General features: G+C 40.8%; 1 protein-coding gene across 1 annotated transcript in view; it reads left to right on the top strand.

Annotated features, from left to right (window-relative positions):
• The window catches only part of LOC127575332 (protein LYRIC-like), a 76,611-nt gene that overhangs the window by 10,138 nt on the left and 48,189 nt on the right, over window positions 1-18,284 (top strand). The window contains exons 2-4 of the mRNA XM_052025139.1: window positions 11,051-11,149; window positions 14,982-15,066; window positions 17,764-17,937. Of these exons, the coding sequence (XP_051881099.1) occupies window positions 11,051-11,149; window positions 14,982-15,066; window positions 17,764-17,937 (358 nt within the window). The remainder of the gene's footprint in view (window positions 1-11,050; window positions 11,150-14,981; window positions 15,067-17,763; window positions 17,938-18,284) is intronic.

The raw sequence follows: 18,284 nt of genomic DNA, 5'->3' as shown, positions 1-18,284 counted from the left end.
TGGTTTTATTGGCTGAAAGGGACGAGTTTGGTCTTAGTCTATCGTTGCCACTGAGTTGGATTTGTTTCTGTCTGTGGGATTAATTGTGTGCTGATAGCCTCTGGGGATCTTAAATCTGCAGATTTTAAAAATGTTGTACTCAGAAATATATATTTAACACGTTCTACACAAAAAAGCACTGTCAGCTCCCATGACAGATCAAACAGATTAATGTGACCATCAAAACTTCGCTGAAATAAAATTGTATTCAGATTTCATGAAAAAGGATTCGATTACAGTTAAGGCATCCAAGTAAGGTCAAAATAAACTATTGTGTTTAATTCTCTAGACTAGCATTCAATGTATTAAGATTCGTAATGCAGGTTAACAAAACGTGTTCATATAATATGCAATGGTAGAACTCATAATGAGGAAATTTTCCTTAATAATAAAGATAAGTAATGCCCAACACCTGAATTTTCAAGTTCAGGTACAGGTTTTTGTGGGGGTTTCCGTTAACAGTGGCGTAATGAATATGTGGGATACTGGAAAGGTGATCTCACATGTTCTCTTATGAGACCAATGTGGCACAGGTTTCACCAGAAGACAGACTGTCGAACTCTGTCGGGGGTTCAGCAGAGTCAACAAGGCTTTGCTGAGCTGCATGCACTGCAGCCATTACTGTAGGCTCAGAAGCCTGCGACAGATGGGTAAGAGGTTCTGACCCATCATCTTTGTAGATCAGCTAAGTCGGGAAAGGCAGGGGATAAAATCTGGGATCTCTTTCATCTGAGTAGCTGAGCTATTGCAAACAATTAATTGCATACTCTCACTTTAGACTTTAGAATCAAAATGCAGTCTGTCCTTTCCTGATTGACATTTTACAATCAATTATTACACATCTGTATTGGAAAATAAAGCTGGTAGATTTTAATTTACAAATGACAATAATTTACCCATGACTGAAGTCAGGCTCACCGGCTTATAATTTCCCAGTTTATTCTTAGAGGCTTTCTCGAACAACGGAACAACGTTAGCTATCCTCCTGTCTTTTGGCACCTCACCTGTGGCTAAGGACATTTTAAATATTTCTGCCAGGGCCCCTGCAATTTCTGCACTAGCCTCCCACAAGGTCTGAGGGGACACTTTGTTAGGCCCTGGGAATTTATTCACCTCCAGACAGCCAGCACCTCCTGTTCTGTAATCCGGATACAGTCCATGACCTCACTACTCTTTTGCCTCAGTTCTATAGTCTCTGTGTCTGCAGAGTAAATACAGATGCAAAAAATTCATTTAAGATCTCCCCCATCTCTTTCGGTTCCATGCATAGATGACCACACTGATCTTCAAGGGAACTAATTTTGTCCCTTGTTACCCTTCTGCTCTTAATATAGCTATAGAAACCCTTAGGATTCTCTTTCACCTTGTCTGCCAGAGCAACCTCGTGTCCTCTTTTCGTCCTCCTGATTTCTCTCTTAAGTGTTCTCTTGCATTTCTTATACTCCTCAAGCACCTCATTTGATCCTAACTGCCTATATCTGATATGTGCCACGTTCTTTTTCATTACCAGGGCCTCAATAGCCCTCGATAACCAAGGTTCTCTAAACCTGTTAGCTTTGCCTTTTATTCTAACAGGAACATACAGATTCTGTGCTCTCAATATTTCACTTTTTAAAGCCTCCCACTTACTAAGCATCTCTTTGCCGGAAAACAGCCTATCCCAATCCACACCTGCTAGATCCCTTCTGATGCCATCAAAATTGGCCTTCCTCCAATTTAGAATCTCAATGGAATTATCATCACTAGATCCAAAGTGTTCCCCTACACACACTTCTATGACCTGCCTGTCTTGTTCCTGAAGAGGAGATCCAGTATTGTGTTCTCTTTAGTTGGGACCTCTACATATTCATTAAGGAAACTTTCCTGAACACATTTGACAAACTCTATCCCATCCAATCCCTTTACCGTATGGAAGTCCAAGTCAATATGTGGAAAGTTAAAATCACCTACTATCACAACCTTATATTTCTTGCCATTGTCTGCTATCACTTTACAAATTTGTTCCTCTAAATCCCACTGACTGTTGGGCGGTCTGTAATATAGTCATCCCTTTTTTATTCCTCAGTTCCACCCATATTACCTCATTAGATGCGCCCTCCAATATGTCCTCTCTGAGCACAGCTGTGGCATTTTCCCTGATGAGTAATGCCACCCCTCCCCTCTTAATATCTCCCTCTCTATCATCTAAAATATCAGAACCCTGGAACACTGAGCTGCCAGTCCTGCCCTTCTGGCAACCAAGTCTTACTAATGGTTACAACATCATATACCACGTGCTGATCCATGCTTTAAGTTCATCTGCCTTTCCTACAATACTCCTTGTAATGAAATAGATGCATCCCAGAACATTAATCCTATCATGCTCATCAACCAGTTGGTTTCTGTCTTTGCTTGTAGGTTTAACGTCTACTTTCCCCACAGCTACTCCACTTGCTGCCCTGCCACTCTGGCTCCTACCCCCCGCAACTCTACTTTAAACCCCTCTGAGCAGCACAAGCAAACCTTTCTGCAAGGATATTGGTCCCCCTCCAGTTCAGGTGCAAACCATCCAGTTTGTACAGGTCCCACCTGCCCTGGAAGTGAGCCCAATGATCCAAAAATCTGAAACCCTCACCCCCACACCATCTCCTTAGCCATATGTGAAACTGCACTATCTTCCTATCTCTTGCCTCACCAGCATGTGGCATGGGTAGCAATCCTGAGATCACCACCCTGGGGGTCCTGTCTTTTAACTTAACACCTAACTCCCTGAACTCACTTTGCAGGATCTCATCACCCTTCCTGCCTATGTCTTTGTACCGATGTTGGTCACGGCTTCTGGCTGCTCGCCCTCCCCCTTAAGAATGCCGTGGACTCGATCCGAGATGTTTCTGACCCTGGCACCTGGGAGGCAAAGCACCATCCAGGAGTCTTGTTCTCGTCCACAGAATCTCCTGTCTGCTCCCCTAACCAATGAATCCCATTCACTACACTACTTCTCTTTTCCTCCCTTCCCTTCTGAGCCACAGAGTCGCCTGACCTTCTGAGTTCCTCTAGCTTTTTGTGTTTTGCAGAAGACGTTGCTGTCTGATGCACAGAGCTATAAATCAGTAGTCTACTGTCCTTGGGGGTATTAAGAATAAATATATGTTTTATTAAGAAGTTGTGTTAGGGAGCTGGATGAAATGGATCATTTGGTAGGCTGAGGGGTTGATAGAGAAGACCTACAGGGAGGCAGTCACACCTAGGTTGCAGGTAGCTGGGTGACCTTCAGGAGAGGGAAAGGGAATATGGCGTCGGTGCAGGGTATCCCCTCAATAAAAAGTATACCACTTTGGATACTGTTGGGGGGAATGACCTACCAGGGGAAAGCCACAGCGGCCATGCCTCTGGCACTGAGTCTGGTTCTGTGGCTTAGAAGGGAAGTAGGGAGAAGAGGAGTGTGATAGTGATAGGGGATTCATTGGTTGGTAGAACACACATGAGATTTTGTGGACAAGTACGAGACTCCCAGGTGCCAGGGTCAGAGATGTCTCGGATCGAGGCCACAGCATTCTTGAGGGGGAGGGTGAGCAGCCAGATGTCACATTGGTACCAATGACATATCTAGGATGAGGTCCTGAAGAGTGAATATAGGGAGTTAGGAAGGAAGCTAAAAAGCAGGACCTCAAGGGTAGTAATCTCTGGATTGCTGCCTGTGCCATGCATCAGTGAGGGTAAGAATAGAAAGATATGGCAGATGAATGTGTGGCTGAAGAGTTGGTGCAGATGGCGGGATTTCAGATTTATAGATCATTGGGATCTCTTCTGGGGAAGGTACGACATGTACCAAAGGGATAGGTTACACCTGAACTCGAGGAACCAATGGCCTTGCAGGCAGGTTTGCTAGAGCTGTTTGGGAGATTTTAAACTGGGTTGGTAGGGGGATGGGAACCAGAGTATTAGGTCAGATGATGGAGCAGATGATGTGAAGGTAGATGCAATGTGCAGGGAGACTGTGAGGAAGGATAGGCAATGGATAGGGCATAAATGCAGTCAGTTGGATGGGTTGAAATATGTTTACTTTAATGCGAGAACTATTAACAATAAGGGTGATGAACATGGAAGTATGATGTCGTGGCCATTTCAGAGACTTGGCTGTCGCAAGGGCAGGATTGGCTGCTTGATGTTCTGGGGTTAGATGTTTCAAATGGGATAAGGAGGGAGGTAAAAGAGGGGAGTGGCATTGCTTATCGGGGATAGTATCGCAGCTGCAGAAAGGGAGGACATTGTGGAGGGATCTTCTATTGAGTCAGTGTGGGTGGAAGTCAGAAATAGGAAGGGTGCAATCACTCTACTGGAAGTATTCTACAGGCCTCAAAATAGCCACAGGTAAACTGAGGAGCAGATAAGTAGGCATATTTTGGAAAGGTTCAAAAATAACAGGGTTGTTGTCATGGGTGACTTCAACTTCCCTAATATTGATTGGCACCTCCTTAGTTCAAAAGTTATAGATGGGGCAGAATTTGTTAGGTGTGCAGAGAAGGATTCCTGACATAGTATGTGGACAGGCCGATTAGAGGGGAGGCCATGCTGGATATGGCACTAGGCAATGAACCTGGTCAGGTGACAGACCTCTCAGTGGGCGAGCATTTCAGGGATAGTGCCCACAACTCCCTGACCTTTAGCATAACCATGGGCAAGGATAGGAACAGATGATATGGGAATGTTTTTAATTGGGGGAGGGCTAATTGTGATGGTATTAGGCGGAACTTGGGAGCGTAGATTGGAAACAGATGTTCTCAGGGAAATGCAGAGCAGAAATGTGGAGGTTGTTTAGGGACCACTCGGGGGGGGGGGGGGGGGGTTTCTGGATAGGCTTGTCCTACTGAGACAGGGGAAGGATGGTAGGATGAAGGAACCATGGTTGATAAGAGAGGTGGAATGTTTAGTCAAGAGGAAGAAGGAAGCATACTTAAGGTTTAGGAAGCAAAAATCAGACAGGAATCTTGAGAGTTATAAGGTAGCCAGGAAGGAGCTTAAGAAGGGACTTAGGAGAGCAAGAAGGGAACATGAGAAGGCCTTGGTGAGTAGAATTAAAGAAAACCACAAGGTGTTCTACACATACGTGAAGAACAGGAGGATGACTAGGGTGAGGGTAGCACCACTCAGGGATAAAGGGGGGAACATGTGCCTGGAGGCAGAGGAGGTAGGGGAGGTCCTGAATGAATACTTTGCTTCAGTGTTCACCAGGGAGAGGGACTTTGATGAATGTGTTTTTTGAGGAGGTGACAAAACAAATTGATGAACTTAGAGCGGTGGATGTAGTGTATATGGACTTTAGTAAGGTGTTTGACAAGGTTGCCCGTGGTAGGCTCATCCAGAAAGTCATGAGGCATGGGATCCATGGGGACTTGGCTGTGTGCATTTGGATTTGGCTTGCCCACAGAAGGCAGAGAGTGGTAGTAGATGGAGGTCAGTGACTAGTGGTGTTCCGCAGGGATCTGTTCTAGGACCTCTGCTCTTTGTGATTTTTATAAATGACGTGGATGAGGAAGTGGGAGGGTGGGTTAGTAAATTTGCAGATGACATGAAGGTTAGTGGTGTTGTGGATAGTGTAGAAGGTTGTCATAGGTTACAATGGAATATAGATAAGGTGCAGAGCTGGGTGGAGAAGTGGCAGATGCAGTTCAATCCAGAGAAGTGTGTAGTGATACACTTTGGGAGATTGAATTTGAAGGCAGAGTGCAAGGTTAATGGCCGGATTCTAAGCAGTGTGGAGGAACAGAGGGATCTTGGGGTCCAAGTCCATGCAAGTTGATAGGGTGGTTAAGAAGGCGTATGGTCTGCTGGCCTTCATTAGTCAGGGGACTGAGTTCAAGAGCGGCGAGGTAATATTGCAGTTCGATAAAACTCTGGTGAGACCACACTTAGAGTATTGTGTTCAGTTCTGGTCATCTCATTAGAGGAAGGATATGGAAGTTCCATAGGAGGTTTACATGGATGTTGCCTGGATTAGAGAACATGTCTTATGAGGAAAGGTTGAGCGAGCTAGGGCTTTTCTCTTTGGAGCAACGGAGGATAAGAGGTGACTTCATAGAGGTGTATAAGATTATGAAGAGCATAGATAGAGTGGGCAGCCAGCACCTTTTTCCAGAGCAGCAATGGCCAATACCAGAGGATATCCATTTAAGGTGAGTGGAGGAAAGTTTAGGGGAGATGTCAGAGGCAGGTTTTTTACATAGAGAGTAGTGGGTGCCTGGAATGCACTGCCAGGGGTGGTGGTAGAGGCTGATATAATAGAGACTCTTACATAGGCACATGGATGTAAGAAAAATGGAGTGTTATGGGCTGTGTAGGAGAGAAGGGTTAGATTGATCATGGAGTAGGTTTATATAGGTCAGCACAACATCATGGGCCGAAGGGCCCGTACTATGGTGTACTGTTCTATGTTTTATGTTTATATAGAAATAGACAAGCAGATCGGAAAGCAATTCTTAATTTTTACTGTCACTTTAAGTAATTGTTCAACTTTGTGAAGTTTTCAGATATCATGCAATCTTTTTGTTTATAAAGTTAATTTTCAATTGTAAAGATGTACCTACACACTTATATTCTGAGTCCTCCATACTTATGATCGTGTATGCATGTGGGAAGAATACAGTATATCAATCTCTATATGTACTTTTGCAGAACTGCTTATGGTAGGAGCAATTTGGAGCAGTGATTTGATTGAGACAGATCATGTGCACTTTGTTTCTGAGTTCCCTCCGAGCCTTTTAACCTCTCTTGTTGATCTACCTTTGTTTTTTGAAGCCCTTGAAGCTCTTTATTCTGCCTACAGTATGCATGTGGAAAATAGTGTAGTGTTCAGAGAACAACTCATGCCAGGTGTGCTCGTACCTGATATTCCGAATATTAACATTGTCTATTCTTAAAAGTGCCATTGGCTTTTCTGTGTTCATGTTTGTCTTTATTTTAGGACAGAGCTCTGCTTGTATATTGTATAATGATGGTAGATTTGGACCTTGCGTTGCTTTGCTGATTTAAATGCAGTGGAAGATTGATGACTGAAACAAGTGTAATTTGCTAACAGCTCATAGTTTCATTTGTTTAAAATTGTATTCTTTTACTTCACATGCATACATCTTCAGAATGAAGAATAAGACAAAGTTTAGAAAAAGATAAGAATTTAACTTCAGGCAACATAGAGACAAATTTGAGAAGATGATTACAGGACTGAGGGTGTTATATTTGAATGCACACAGTATACGAAATAAGGTAGATGAGCTTATAGCACAGTTAGAAATTGGTAAGTATGATGTGGGCATCGCAGAGTCATGGTTGAAAGAAGATCACAGCTGGGAGCTAAACATACAAGGATACACAACCTATCGAAAAGACATACAGGTGGGTAGAGGGGGTGGGGTGGCTCTGTTGGTAAAAACGGAAAGCAAATCCTTAGCAAGAAGTGACATAGGATCAGAAGATGTAGAATCCTTGTGGGTTGAATTAAGAAACTGCAAGGGTAAAAAGACCCTGATGGGAGTTAGACACAGTCCTCCGAATAGTAGCCAGGATGTGGGGACATATTACAGCAGGAGATAGAAAAGGCATGTAAAAAGGGCAATGTTATAGTGGTCATGGGGGATTTCAATATGCAGGTAGACTGGGAAAATCAGGTTGGTACTGGATCCCAAGAGAAGGAATTTTGTAGAATGCATACGAGATGGCTTTTTAGAACAGCTTGTGGTTGAGCTTACTAGGGGAAAGGCAATTCTGGATTTGGTGTTGTGCAATGAACCAGATTTCATTAGGGAGTTTAAGGTAAAGGAGCCCTTAAGAGGCAGTGATCATAATATAGAATTCACCCTGCAATTTTAGAGGGAGAAGCTGAAATCGTATGTATCCGTATTACAGTTGAGTAAAGGTAACTACAGAGGCATGAGAGAGGAGCTGGCCAAAGTTGATGGATGGGGATCCTAGCAGGGATGATGGTAATTCAGCAATGGCAGGAGTTTCTAGGAGTAATTCGGAAGACACAGGATCAGTTCATCCCAAAGAAGAAGAAGCATTCCGAAGGGAGGATGAGGCAACTGTGGCTGACAAGGGAAGTCAAAGACAGCATAAAACGAAAGAGAAGGCATGCAATATTATAAAAAATTAGTGGGAAGCTAGAGGATTGAGAAGGTTTTAACCAACAGAAGGCAACTAAAAAGCAATAAGGGGAGAAAAGATGAAATATGTAGGTAAACTAGCCAATAATGTAAAAGAGGATACCAAAAGATTTTTCAGATATATAAAGAGTAAAAGAGAGGCAAGAGTGGACATCGGACCACTGGAAAATGACACTGGAGAGGTAGTAATGGGAACAAAGAAATGGTGACAAACTGAATAAGTATTTAGCATCAGTCTTCACTGTGGAAGGCACCAGCAACGTGCCAGAAATTTGAGAGAGTCGGGGGCAGAAGTGAGTGTAGTCACTATTACTAAGGAGAAGGTGCTTGGGAAGCTGAAAGGTCTGAAGGTAGATCAGTCCCCTGGAACAGATGGACTACACCCCAGGGTTCTGAAAGAGGTAGCAGAAGAGATTGTGGAGGCATTAATAATGAGCTTTCAAGAATCACTAGATTCAGGAATGGTTCCAAAGGACTGAAAAATCACAAATGTCACTTTCCTTTAAGAAGGGAGGGAGGCAAAAAATAGGAAATTATAGGCCAGTTAGCCTGACTTAAGTGGTTGGTTAGATGTTAGAGTCCATTATTAAGGATGAAGTTTTGGGGTACTTAGAAGCACATGATAAAATAGGCTGAAGTCAGCATGGTTTTCTTAAGGGGAGATCTTGCTTGACAAATCTGTTGGAATTCTTTGAGGAAGTAAGAGGCAGGGTAGACAAAGGAGAGTCGGTGGATGTTGTTTACTTGGATTTTCAGAAAGCCTTTGATAAGATGCTGCACATGAGGGTGCTAAACAAGATAGGAGCCCATGGTATAACAGGAAAGGTACTAGCATGGATAGAAGATTGGCTGACTGGCAGAAGGCAAAGAGTGGGAATAAAGGGGGCCTTTTCCGGTGGGCTGCTGGTGACTAGTGGTGTTCCGCAGGGGTCAGTGTTGGGTCCGCTACTTTTCACGTTATAATGATGGATGATGATGGAACTGATGGCTTTGTGGCCAAGTTTGCGGATGATACAAAGATAGGTGGAAGGACAGGTAGTGTTGAGGAAGCAGGGAGTCTGCAGAAGGACTTGGACAGGTTGGGAGAATGGGCAAAGAAGTGGCAGATGGAATACAGTGTAGGGAAGTGTATGGTCATGCACTTTGTAGAAGGAATAAAGGCCTAGACTATTTTCTAAACGGGGGGTGAATTCAGAAATTGGAGGTGCAAAGGGGCTTGGGAGTCCTTGTGCAAGATTCCCTAAAGGTTAACTTGCAGGTTGAGTCGATAGTAAGGAAGGCAAATGCAATGTTAGCATTCATTTCGAGGGGACTAGAATATAAAAGCAAGGATGTAATGCTGAGGCTTTATAAGGCGTTGGTCAGACCACATTTGGAGTATTGTGAGCAGTTTTCAATCCCATATCTAAGGAAGAATGTGCCGGCATTGGAGAGGGTCCAGAGGAGGTTTACAAGAATGATCCTGGAAATGAAAGGGTTGACATATGAGGAGCATTTGATGGCTCTGGGCCTGTACTTGCTGGAATTTAGAAGGATGAGGGGGACCTCATTGAAACCTACTGAATATTGAAAGGCCTGGATAGAGTGGATGTGGAGAGGATGCTTCCAGTAGTGGGAGAGTCAAGGACCAGAAGGCACAGCCTCAGAATAGAAGGAAGTCCCTTTAGAACTGAGATGAGGAGTTTTTCTTTAGCCAGAGAGTAGTGAATCTATGGAAGTCATTGCCACAGGCAGCTGTGGAGGCCAAGTCACTGGGTATATTTAAAGCGTAGGTTGATAGGTTCTTGATTAGTAAGGGCATCAAAGGTTACAGGGACAAGGCAGGAGAATGGGATTGAGAGGGAAAAATAAATCATCCATGATCGAATGGTGGAGCAGACTTAATGGACTGTATGGCCTAATCCTGCTCCGAAGTTTTATGATCTTCAGAGTGTAGAACAAATACTCCCATTATCATACACTGAGTAATAATGAAATATGCTTTTCTATAAGTAGTTTTTCACTATTTTGATTGGTCTCGTAAGGATTAAATAGTGAATAATTCCCATGATAATGGAACAATAAGCAGTTCCCATTAACGGTTTTTAACAAATGCAAAGTAAAAGGTAAAACAGCACAGGGAAAAAAGTGCGGTCTATTGGCAGAAAAAGCAGATATTAATTTAGGTTTAAACGTTACCACCTCAAGCTTTATGCTTACATTAAGACCCATTTACTGTGGGCCATAAGGACCTATTGATTGGCATAGCAGAAACCAAGCACATGAGAGTATTCAATTGAACCACAGGCCTTGATTAAATCTTACTGCATTATTTGATTGTAAATAATGTAGTATTAATGCTAATTAAGCCATCTACTGAGGTATTCCAAAAACCAGAATCATATGTATCAGTTCAAATAGAGTGCCCCTAAAAATAACATTTTCAGTATCAGCTATTTGAGATATTTGCTTTATCGGACTGCTTTTCTGTGAAGTTTTTGTGTTAATCTTAATTAAGACTATTTTGCATTCTAGTCTAATCTTCTGATTGGATGGTTTTTGGCTGGCACTACAATCAGATAGTTAGTATTAAAAACTATTCAGTATTTTGCACCAAAAAGGGATTGCTTGCTAAAGGGGACCAATGTGTGATAAATGAACAATGATCTTAAAGCAGAAGAACAGTCTTTGTTTAATATATTCTTAACCTCCCTGGGAACTATATATACTTAAAGCAGGATCTCTGATGGAAACTTCCTTGAGTTAAAGCAAATATTTTCATATTTGAAATGATTTGTAATCGCCCACTTAACTAGTTTGCAATTGAAAACAATTCATTTGCTTTGTACTGTAGTTTCAGTTGGAAAGTTGACATGTGCTTCTGCTTTTCTTTAAAGGAGCCAGTGAATGGGCATCCTCCTTTTTCAAATGACATACATCCTCTTGCTGTGGAAGAAACTAAAGATTCACAAGCTGCTGAGAAGAAATTGTTTAAGGTACATTGAAGACTGTGGTTAATTCATTCTCAACAGCTCAACAGCACATTCAATAAATTCACTTCAGCATGCGTTTGTTATGGATAGGTTCTGACTGATTAGCTTGAGTGAAAATTTTGAGATAATGAGGAGGGTTCAGTGAGGGCAGTACATTTGATGTGGTCTAACAAATTTTAGGAAGGCTTTTGACAAGGTCCTTCATAGCAAGCTGATCAAAGGGGTAAAAGCTCATGAGAGAGTTGCAAATGGGATCCAGAACCAGCTCAGTGACGACAAGTAAAGTTAATGGTGTTTTTGCAACTGGAAGGCTGTTACTCATGGGGGTTCTATAATGCTTAGTACTCAGTCCCTTGGTTTTTGTGGTATAAATGGCTTAGAATTAAACCTAAGAGGGGCATGATAAAGAGGTTTGCAGATGATAGTAAATTTGCAGTGTGCTTAACAGTAAAAAGGAAAGCTTTAGACTGCAGGAAGATACAGATGGGCTGGTCAGCTGGTTAAAAAAGTGGCAAATGGAATTTAACCCAGGGAAGTGTGAGTACCTGTGAGGAGATACAACATGGCAAGGGAATGTACAGTAAATGGGGAAAATATTGAGTGATATGTAGGATAAGAGGGATCCTGGAATGTGTGTTCACAGATTCTTAAAGATAACAGGAGAGGTCAGCAAGGTCGTTAAGTTGGGAAAAGGATGCTTTTCTTTCTATCTGAAACATAGAATGTAAGAGCAAGGATATTATGATAAAACAATATACCATACTTCTTAGAGGACAGTTGAGTACTGTGTACCGTTCTGGCTAGCCCATTGCTGGAAAAATGTGATGGGGAGCTTTAATCGAATTGTATAGAACTATGAGAGACTTAAATTTGATTAAATAGACCTGTTTCTCTTAGCAAAGGGATCAAAAACCAAGGGATATAGATTTAAAATAATTGGCAGAAGGATCAGAAGGGAGATGAAGATTTTGTTTTACTGAGAGGTTAGTGTAGGCTTGGAACTCCCAACCTGAAAATATAGTAGATGCATAAACACTTCCCACATTTTAAGAATACCTGAATGTACTTGAAGAGCTGAGATCTGCAGGGATATAGACAGGATGGAAGATGGGACTAGGATAGGTCACTCTTTTTTTGATAAGCACACGTGAAGTACTGTATGACTTTCTGTGTTATAAACTTTTAATGATTCTATAACTGGTATTATAACTCATTTTTCATTCTATCTTTTGGGAGATGGCTGCTACAAGCCAACACGTCAATAGACAAATGGATGGTAAACGTTAGGTTTAAAAATATAGGAAATAGGAATTGCTGCACCATTCAATATGACTGATCATCCTCTTCAGCACCCTGTTCCTGGCTTCTCACCCAAATCCCTTGATCCTTTTGGCATTAAGAAATATACCGACCTCCTCCTTGAATATATTTAATGATTTGGCTTCCACTGCCTTTTTGCAGTGGAGAAATCCACAGGTTCTCCACCCTCTGGGTGAAGACACTTTTCTTGATCTTCTTTCTAAATGGTAGACCCTTTATTCTGATTCAGGACTCTCCAGTCATCAGGAATAAACTCCCTGTAACTATTCTATCTAGTTCTGTAAAAATGTTATAGGTTTTCATGAAATCCCCTTTCATTCTTCTATATGCCAGTAAATATCAATCTAACTGACCCATGTTCTCTTAATATGCCAGTCTACCATCCGAGGAATCAATGTAGTAGATCTTTGTTGTACTCTTTGCATGGCAAGAACATCCTTCCTCGGATAAGGAGACCAAAACTGCACTTACTCTGTGTGGGATCTCATTAAGGCCTTGTACAGCTGCCACAAGAAATCCTTGCTCCTGTAGTCAAATCCTCTTGCAAAAATGTCCAACATGCCATTTGCCTTTCTACCTACTTGCTGCATCTGAATGCTTGCTTTCAGTGACTGGTACACAAGGACACCTGGGTTTCATTGGATCTCTTTTCAAAATATACCAGCATTCAGGTAATAATCTGTCTTCCTGATTTTTGAACTTTACTGGATGATGTCACCAACTTGTCTAAATCACATTGGAGCCTCTGCTTCCTCCTCACAGATCACTCTCCCATCACCCCCGAAGCTTTGTGTAATCTGCAAAGTTTAGAGATGTTACGTTTAGTTCCCTCATCCATATTGATATATCTTGTGAATAGCTAGGGCCCCCAACTACTCAATGCCTGCCACCTGGAACAATAGTCATTTGTTCCTACTCTGTTTCCAGTCTGTCAATTGAATCTCAGTCCACACCAGTATAACACCTGCAGTTCGATGCACTTTGATTTGTATGCTAGCCTCTTTTTTGGGACCTTATCAAAAACCTTCTGAAAGTCCAAATACACCACATCCACTGGTTCTCTCTCATCTGTTGTACCTCCTCAAAAAAAACTCCAGTCGATTTATTAAGCATGATTTCCTTCTCATAAACCCATGCTGATGTTGTCCAGTCCTGTTAATGCTTTCCAAATGTTCTGTTGTTGCATATTTTATACTAGATTAATTGGCCACTGTAAATTACTCCCAATGTGTAAGTGAGTGTAATACGTAGGAGAATTTGGGGAGAGTTGATAGAAATGTGGGGAAAACGAAAAAGAAGGATAATGTAGTATTAGTGTTAATGGTTGGTTTATGGTCAGCACAGACTTGATGGGCTGAAGGACTCTTTGACTCCATTTTTGCCACTACTGAATTTAGGATTACTTCATCAATCCTTCAATTTCCCAGCTTCCTCTGTTAGTATTGTACAAATGTCTGGCTTCACCTGAGTGGAAATAGAAGGGGCTAAATTCAATGGCTTTTGTGAAGTCCCATTTTCATAATCTCCAGATTACAGATCTTCAGATTTTTCCAGGAGAATTTTCAAATATTAAAGAGCATGTTTAATAAAAGCCAGCAGTTATATAAGTGTAGGAATGCAACAGAGCCTTGAGGGTTTTGCTTTGTATGTCGAGCTTTCCCCAAATCTGGGGATGAGGTAGTCCACAGCCCCACTTTCCCACAGTTCAGTTCATCCTGATCATTTCAATCAAGATCGAGACAGTGAGTTGGTGCCACATCAGAACCAATGTTTTATGCACCATGCATGGTCTGCCACATCATCTGATCAGAATTCTTTTGAGAAGTTGATCTGAAACTTTCTGAGGCCCAAGCAAGCAGAAGTCCAGAGTGTCTGTTAAATCTTATAATTTCTATGATCTGCAAGGATCAGTTAAAACAAACTAACCAGTGATTACTATCCATTCCCATAACTCCTAATCACCCAGGTATTCTTGCTTATCTAAAAACTGCTTCATCTGATTGTCTACTTCTTCACAAACCTATTTGTTGCCATATTTATGCTCAGTGTATTAATCATTTCAAATTCTTATTATTGGACATGCAGGAGAGTTAAATGTGGGTGTAAATTGATGTGTACAATGGCACAGTTTTGAGTATTTCATTGTAAACACTTGCATGACAATTCCAGAAAGACAGCCCTGATAATTTACAGCATCTGCTTTCTGATGGCTTGATAATGATAAATTAGCATTAAACTACTGTATACCTTGTCATTTGAGTTTGTACTTCAGCCAAATCCAGGCTTAAAAAGGGCTCAGAGACAAGCTATTAGCAATACATCATTGTAATTTGGAGCCCATCTACCCCCATTAGTATTTGATCTTGATATGAAAATAACAGCCAGCTACAAGCAGGAAGTTCAATAAAACTGCTTTTTTCCCCATATACAAGTATGCGTTCTGCACCTCCTGTGGTTATATGAAGCTTTCTGCACATCACAGACCTCTGAAGCCATTGTTACTTTACTTTCGTAGGCCAAAAAGAAAAAACAACGATTTGACGAGAGACCTAAGGATAAAAGTGTTTCAGGAAATAAAGAAAAAATTGAGGAAGAAGCTGGTGAGTTTGAAAATCATAATTAAATTGAATCTTGAAAGTGAGAGTGTAGAGTTAAGGGAAAATTATTTTCTGTGGCATAGATTAATTTCCTTTCCCTCTATTTCATAAGACAATAGATCAAAGAATTTTTCAGTGATGAATTATGGCCAAACTTCTCTTGAAGATGAGACCAGAGAACACTTTGGAGTAGAGGGAGAGGAGAGAGTTCATAATGGCTTCAGCACTTCATCTTGCTTTCACCTTTACAAATCTTGTTGAGAAATTAATTGGAATTGGGTATGAAGGACAAAACAAAGCAGATGCTTGCATATGGGATTATTTTTAGTTATTAAAGACCTGATCATAACCTGGAAATGGTGTAATTTGCAGTACAAGATGATTCACTGCAACTATTTGTTAGAAATTTTCTTTTATCTACTTCAGGAAAATGTTCTCCATGTCCAGAATATCCCTCCATCTCATGAATTAATGAGATAGCCTAAAAGAATTTTAATTGGCAGTTTGTACAAAGGTGTCAGATTTCTTCCTCCATGAAGACTCCCATGAGTGCCTGCTTCAAACTGGCCAAGACATGCTTATGAGCTGGAAAATTTCTGGAATCCTGCTCCTCAAGCTCACTCACTCTCTAGTAGGCAAGATCATTTATGGTATCTGTAATTGAGCTATGAAATCATTTTGTCTTTCTCAAGCAAATCAATCACAGAGGACTTCAGTGTTGAAAGAATGTCTAAAATCCAACAGACAGTGCTGGTATATAAAGCCATGTGCACCTTCTTTAATACTGGTATTGATTCCTTTCTGTGCATTCAGAGGATAATGCCTTTGTATTTTGGCTGGACCCCTATACATGCTGCTGTGGAAGTTGAACTGCACGGTATGTTGATCACAGCCATCCATGCAACAGAATTCTCCCAGCATAATTAAGAAAAATGGTATGAATATTAAAATAAAATTGATATGAGTTCAACTAAGAAGGAAGTATGTAAACACATCAAAACATTTAAGCTGATTATCTACCCCGAGTCGAGCATTTCTATTAGATTTACCTATATCTTTGGAGAAGTCCTAAGATCCAGTACCAGCACTATTTTAAGCCATTGGCAGCAGCATCTTCTGCTATGTTGCCTGTATTGCCAACTGCCTTGATGGTGTCTAACAAATATCTGAACTCTCAGGCTGGGAAATCTGTGCGCTGATCCTGGCGCAAGTACAGTAGCCCCATCAAAATCAACAGGATTAAATGGCTTGAAGGCGAATGGTAAATGAAGCTTTTTACTTGTTTTAATTCAGTTCATTTAAACATATTTAACTGATTTTTAAATATTAAATCATGTTATTTTAAAATAATTTTATATTTTTTAATAGTTGCCAGGTGTTTTGAATGTTTGTGAATATCAATTCAATTTCAGTGACGGTTTGGACAGCAGGTGTGAGGAGGGTGGGGCATCACCAGTTGTCTAAGCCAGTAATATGGGTTTAGTTGGCCTCTTAATGCTGTTCATGCACTGCCCAGGGCTTTGCTGGTAAGCGGTGAGCCGGTGTCCCAGCAGACAATAGTGCTTGGGATCACAATAGAAGAAGCAGCCTGGTCCGAGGGAAAGGCAGGCAATCTTGGGGTCAGCGGAAAATCTGTCCCACTCTGTTTCTGTTATGCTGAGTTTCTTGCCTAACATACAACCGTGAGGCTTGTTGCTGTTAATGTCATTTCTCATCTTAGAATATGGAAATTGTAACAAAGAAGTAATTCTTCCTGTGAAATTTGGATTTAGTGGTTATTCCATTAAATCCACTCTATAAATTTCATTTTTCCTCATCTAAATCATTTGTTGCAAAAAAAAAAATTGTGTTGGCTGCAAGCCACAGAAGACAGGCCTAAACAATGCTGTATGATTGTTTGCATCCATGGAGTGTTGAGAATGATTTTAGGGGGTGATTAATTTGAATTGATCATTACTCCATCTGGATCCTTCAAATGCCAGGGTCAGATCATGCAGCTCTTGAAGTGGGAAGAAATTTAGGAAAAGTATTACCAGATTGCTAATTCTAATCAGTAGTAATTAGCACTGGAGTTTCCAAAGATTTACTGCTTTTCTTTCAGAAAATGTGACTTCACTGGTAAATGTATATGTTTTATTAATACATTTAAAGATGTATTGATGTAGGATCAGAGTAAATGACTGGTTGATAATCAGTGCAGACTCGGTGAGTCAAAGGGCCCATTTCTGTGCTGTATCTCTCTATTCCTCTGAATATTCATACTATGATTCCCCATTGCAAAATAAATTTGCTGGATATACAAATGTCTGAGAAAATATCTGCAATTTTTTTATAGAAGAGAGAGAGACTTTTTGGAAATAAGGAACTGGCAATGACTGAACAATGACCTACGTTATTTGTGTCACTTACAAATTGTAATATCTGTCTGCAGTGATAGACAAAAATGCTGCTCTCAGGTAAATTCGCCATGGGTATCTATTACATGGATCAGCTAACTGTTCTCTTGTTGTTAGAATCTTGTTTGCAAATGAATCCATCATGTTGGTTTATTATATTTGAAATGCAGGCCCTTTGAATGATCTTTTTGCTTCTACCACTGTGTTAACTGCTTGTGAATAGTGATTCAGTATAAAATGTACTGAAATGTTTCAACATGATAACGTGCAAAATAAATGTAAGCTTTATTTTATTATTTTCTAGGAGACTGGGTCACAAAAATCAGTAATCGAGAGAAACGTCAACAGAGAAAGGAGCGCCAAAAGAAGAAATGCGATGTAACTGGTTTTGTTGATCCAACTGTTCCTCTTTATTCTGATGGAAACAGGACTGCATCAAGAACTGTGAAGGATTACAGGGGATCAGATGATCAAGAAGGTATTTCAAAATGCCACCAGTGTGATTTTTGTTAGATGTTTAGGTTGAAGTTTAAAAATACAAAAAGCAGTGGGGCATATCTTTGGAGAAAATAAATTTATTTTCCAGTAAATTTCTTTTTTCCCTCTTATTTTCCAGCTTTGGCATAAAGTCTTAATTTAATCATTTTAGATTATGGTCACCAGTAAAACTAAAAAGCAGGTACTGAACATCCAAGCCAAATTTGCACTTAAATAACCACAGATGCCGTTTACTAATAGAGCTTGTGAGGAGGACGTAATGGACCAAGGAAATTCTCCTGAATTCCCTCTAAATCAGTTTGATTTTATTTTTAAATCTGGAAGAAT

Source organism: Pristis pectinata, chromosome 10 (assembly GCF_009764475.1).
Source record: "Pristis pectinata isolate sPriPec2 chromosome 10, sPriPec2.1.pri, whole genome shotgun sequence".
NCBI classification, from domain to species: domain Eukaryota; kingdom Metazoa; phylum Chordata; class Chondrichthyes; order Rhinopristiformes; family Pristidae; genus Pristis; species Pristis pectinata.
The sequence above is the reverse complement of the archived record's forward strand: the minus strand, read 5'-3'. Positions and strand labels throughout refer to the sequence as shown.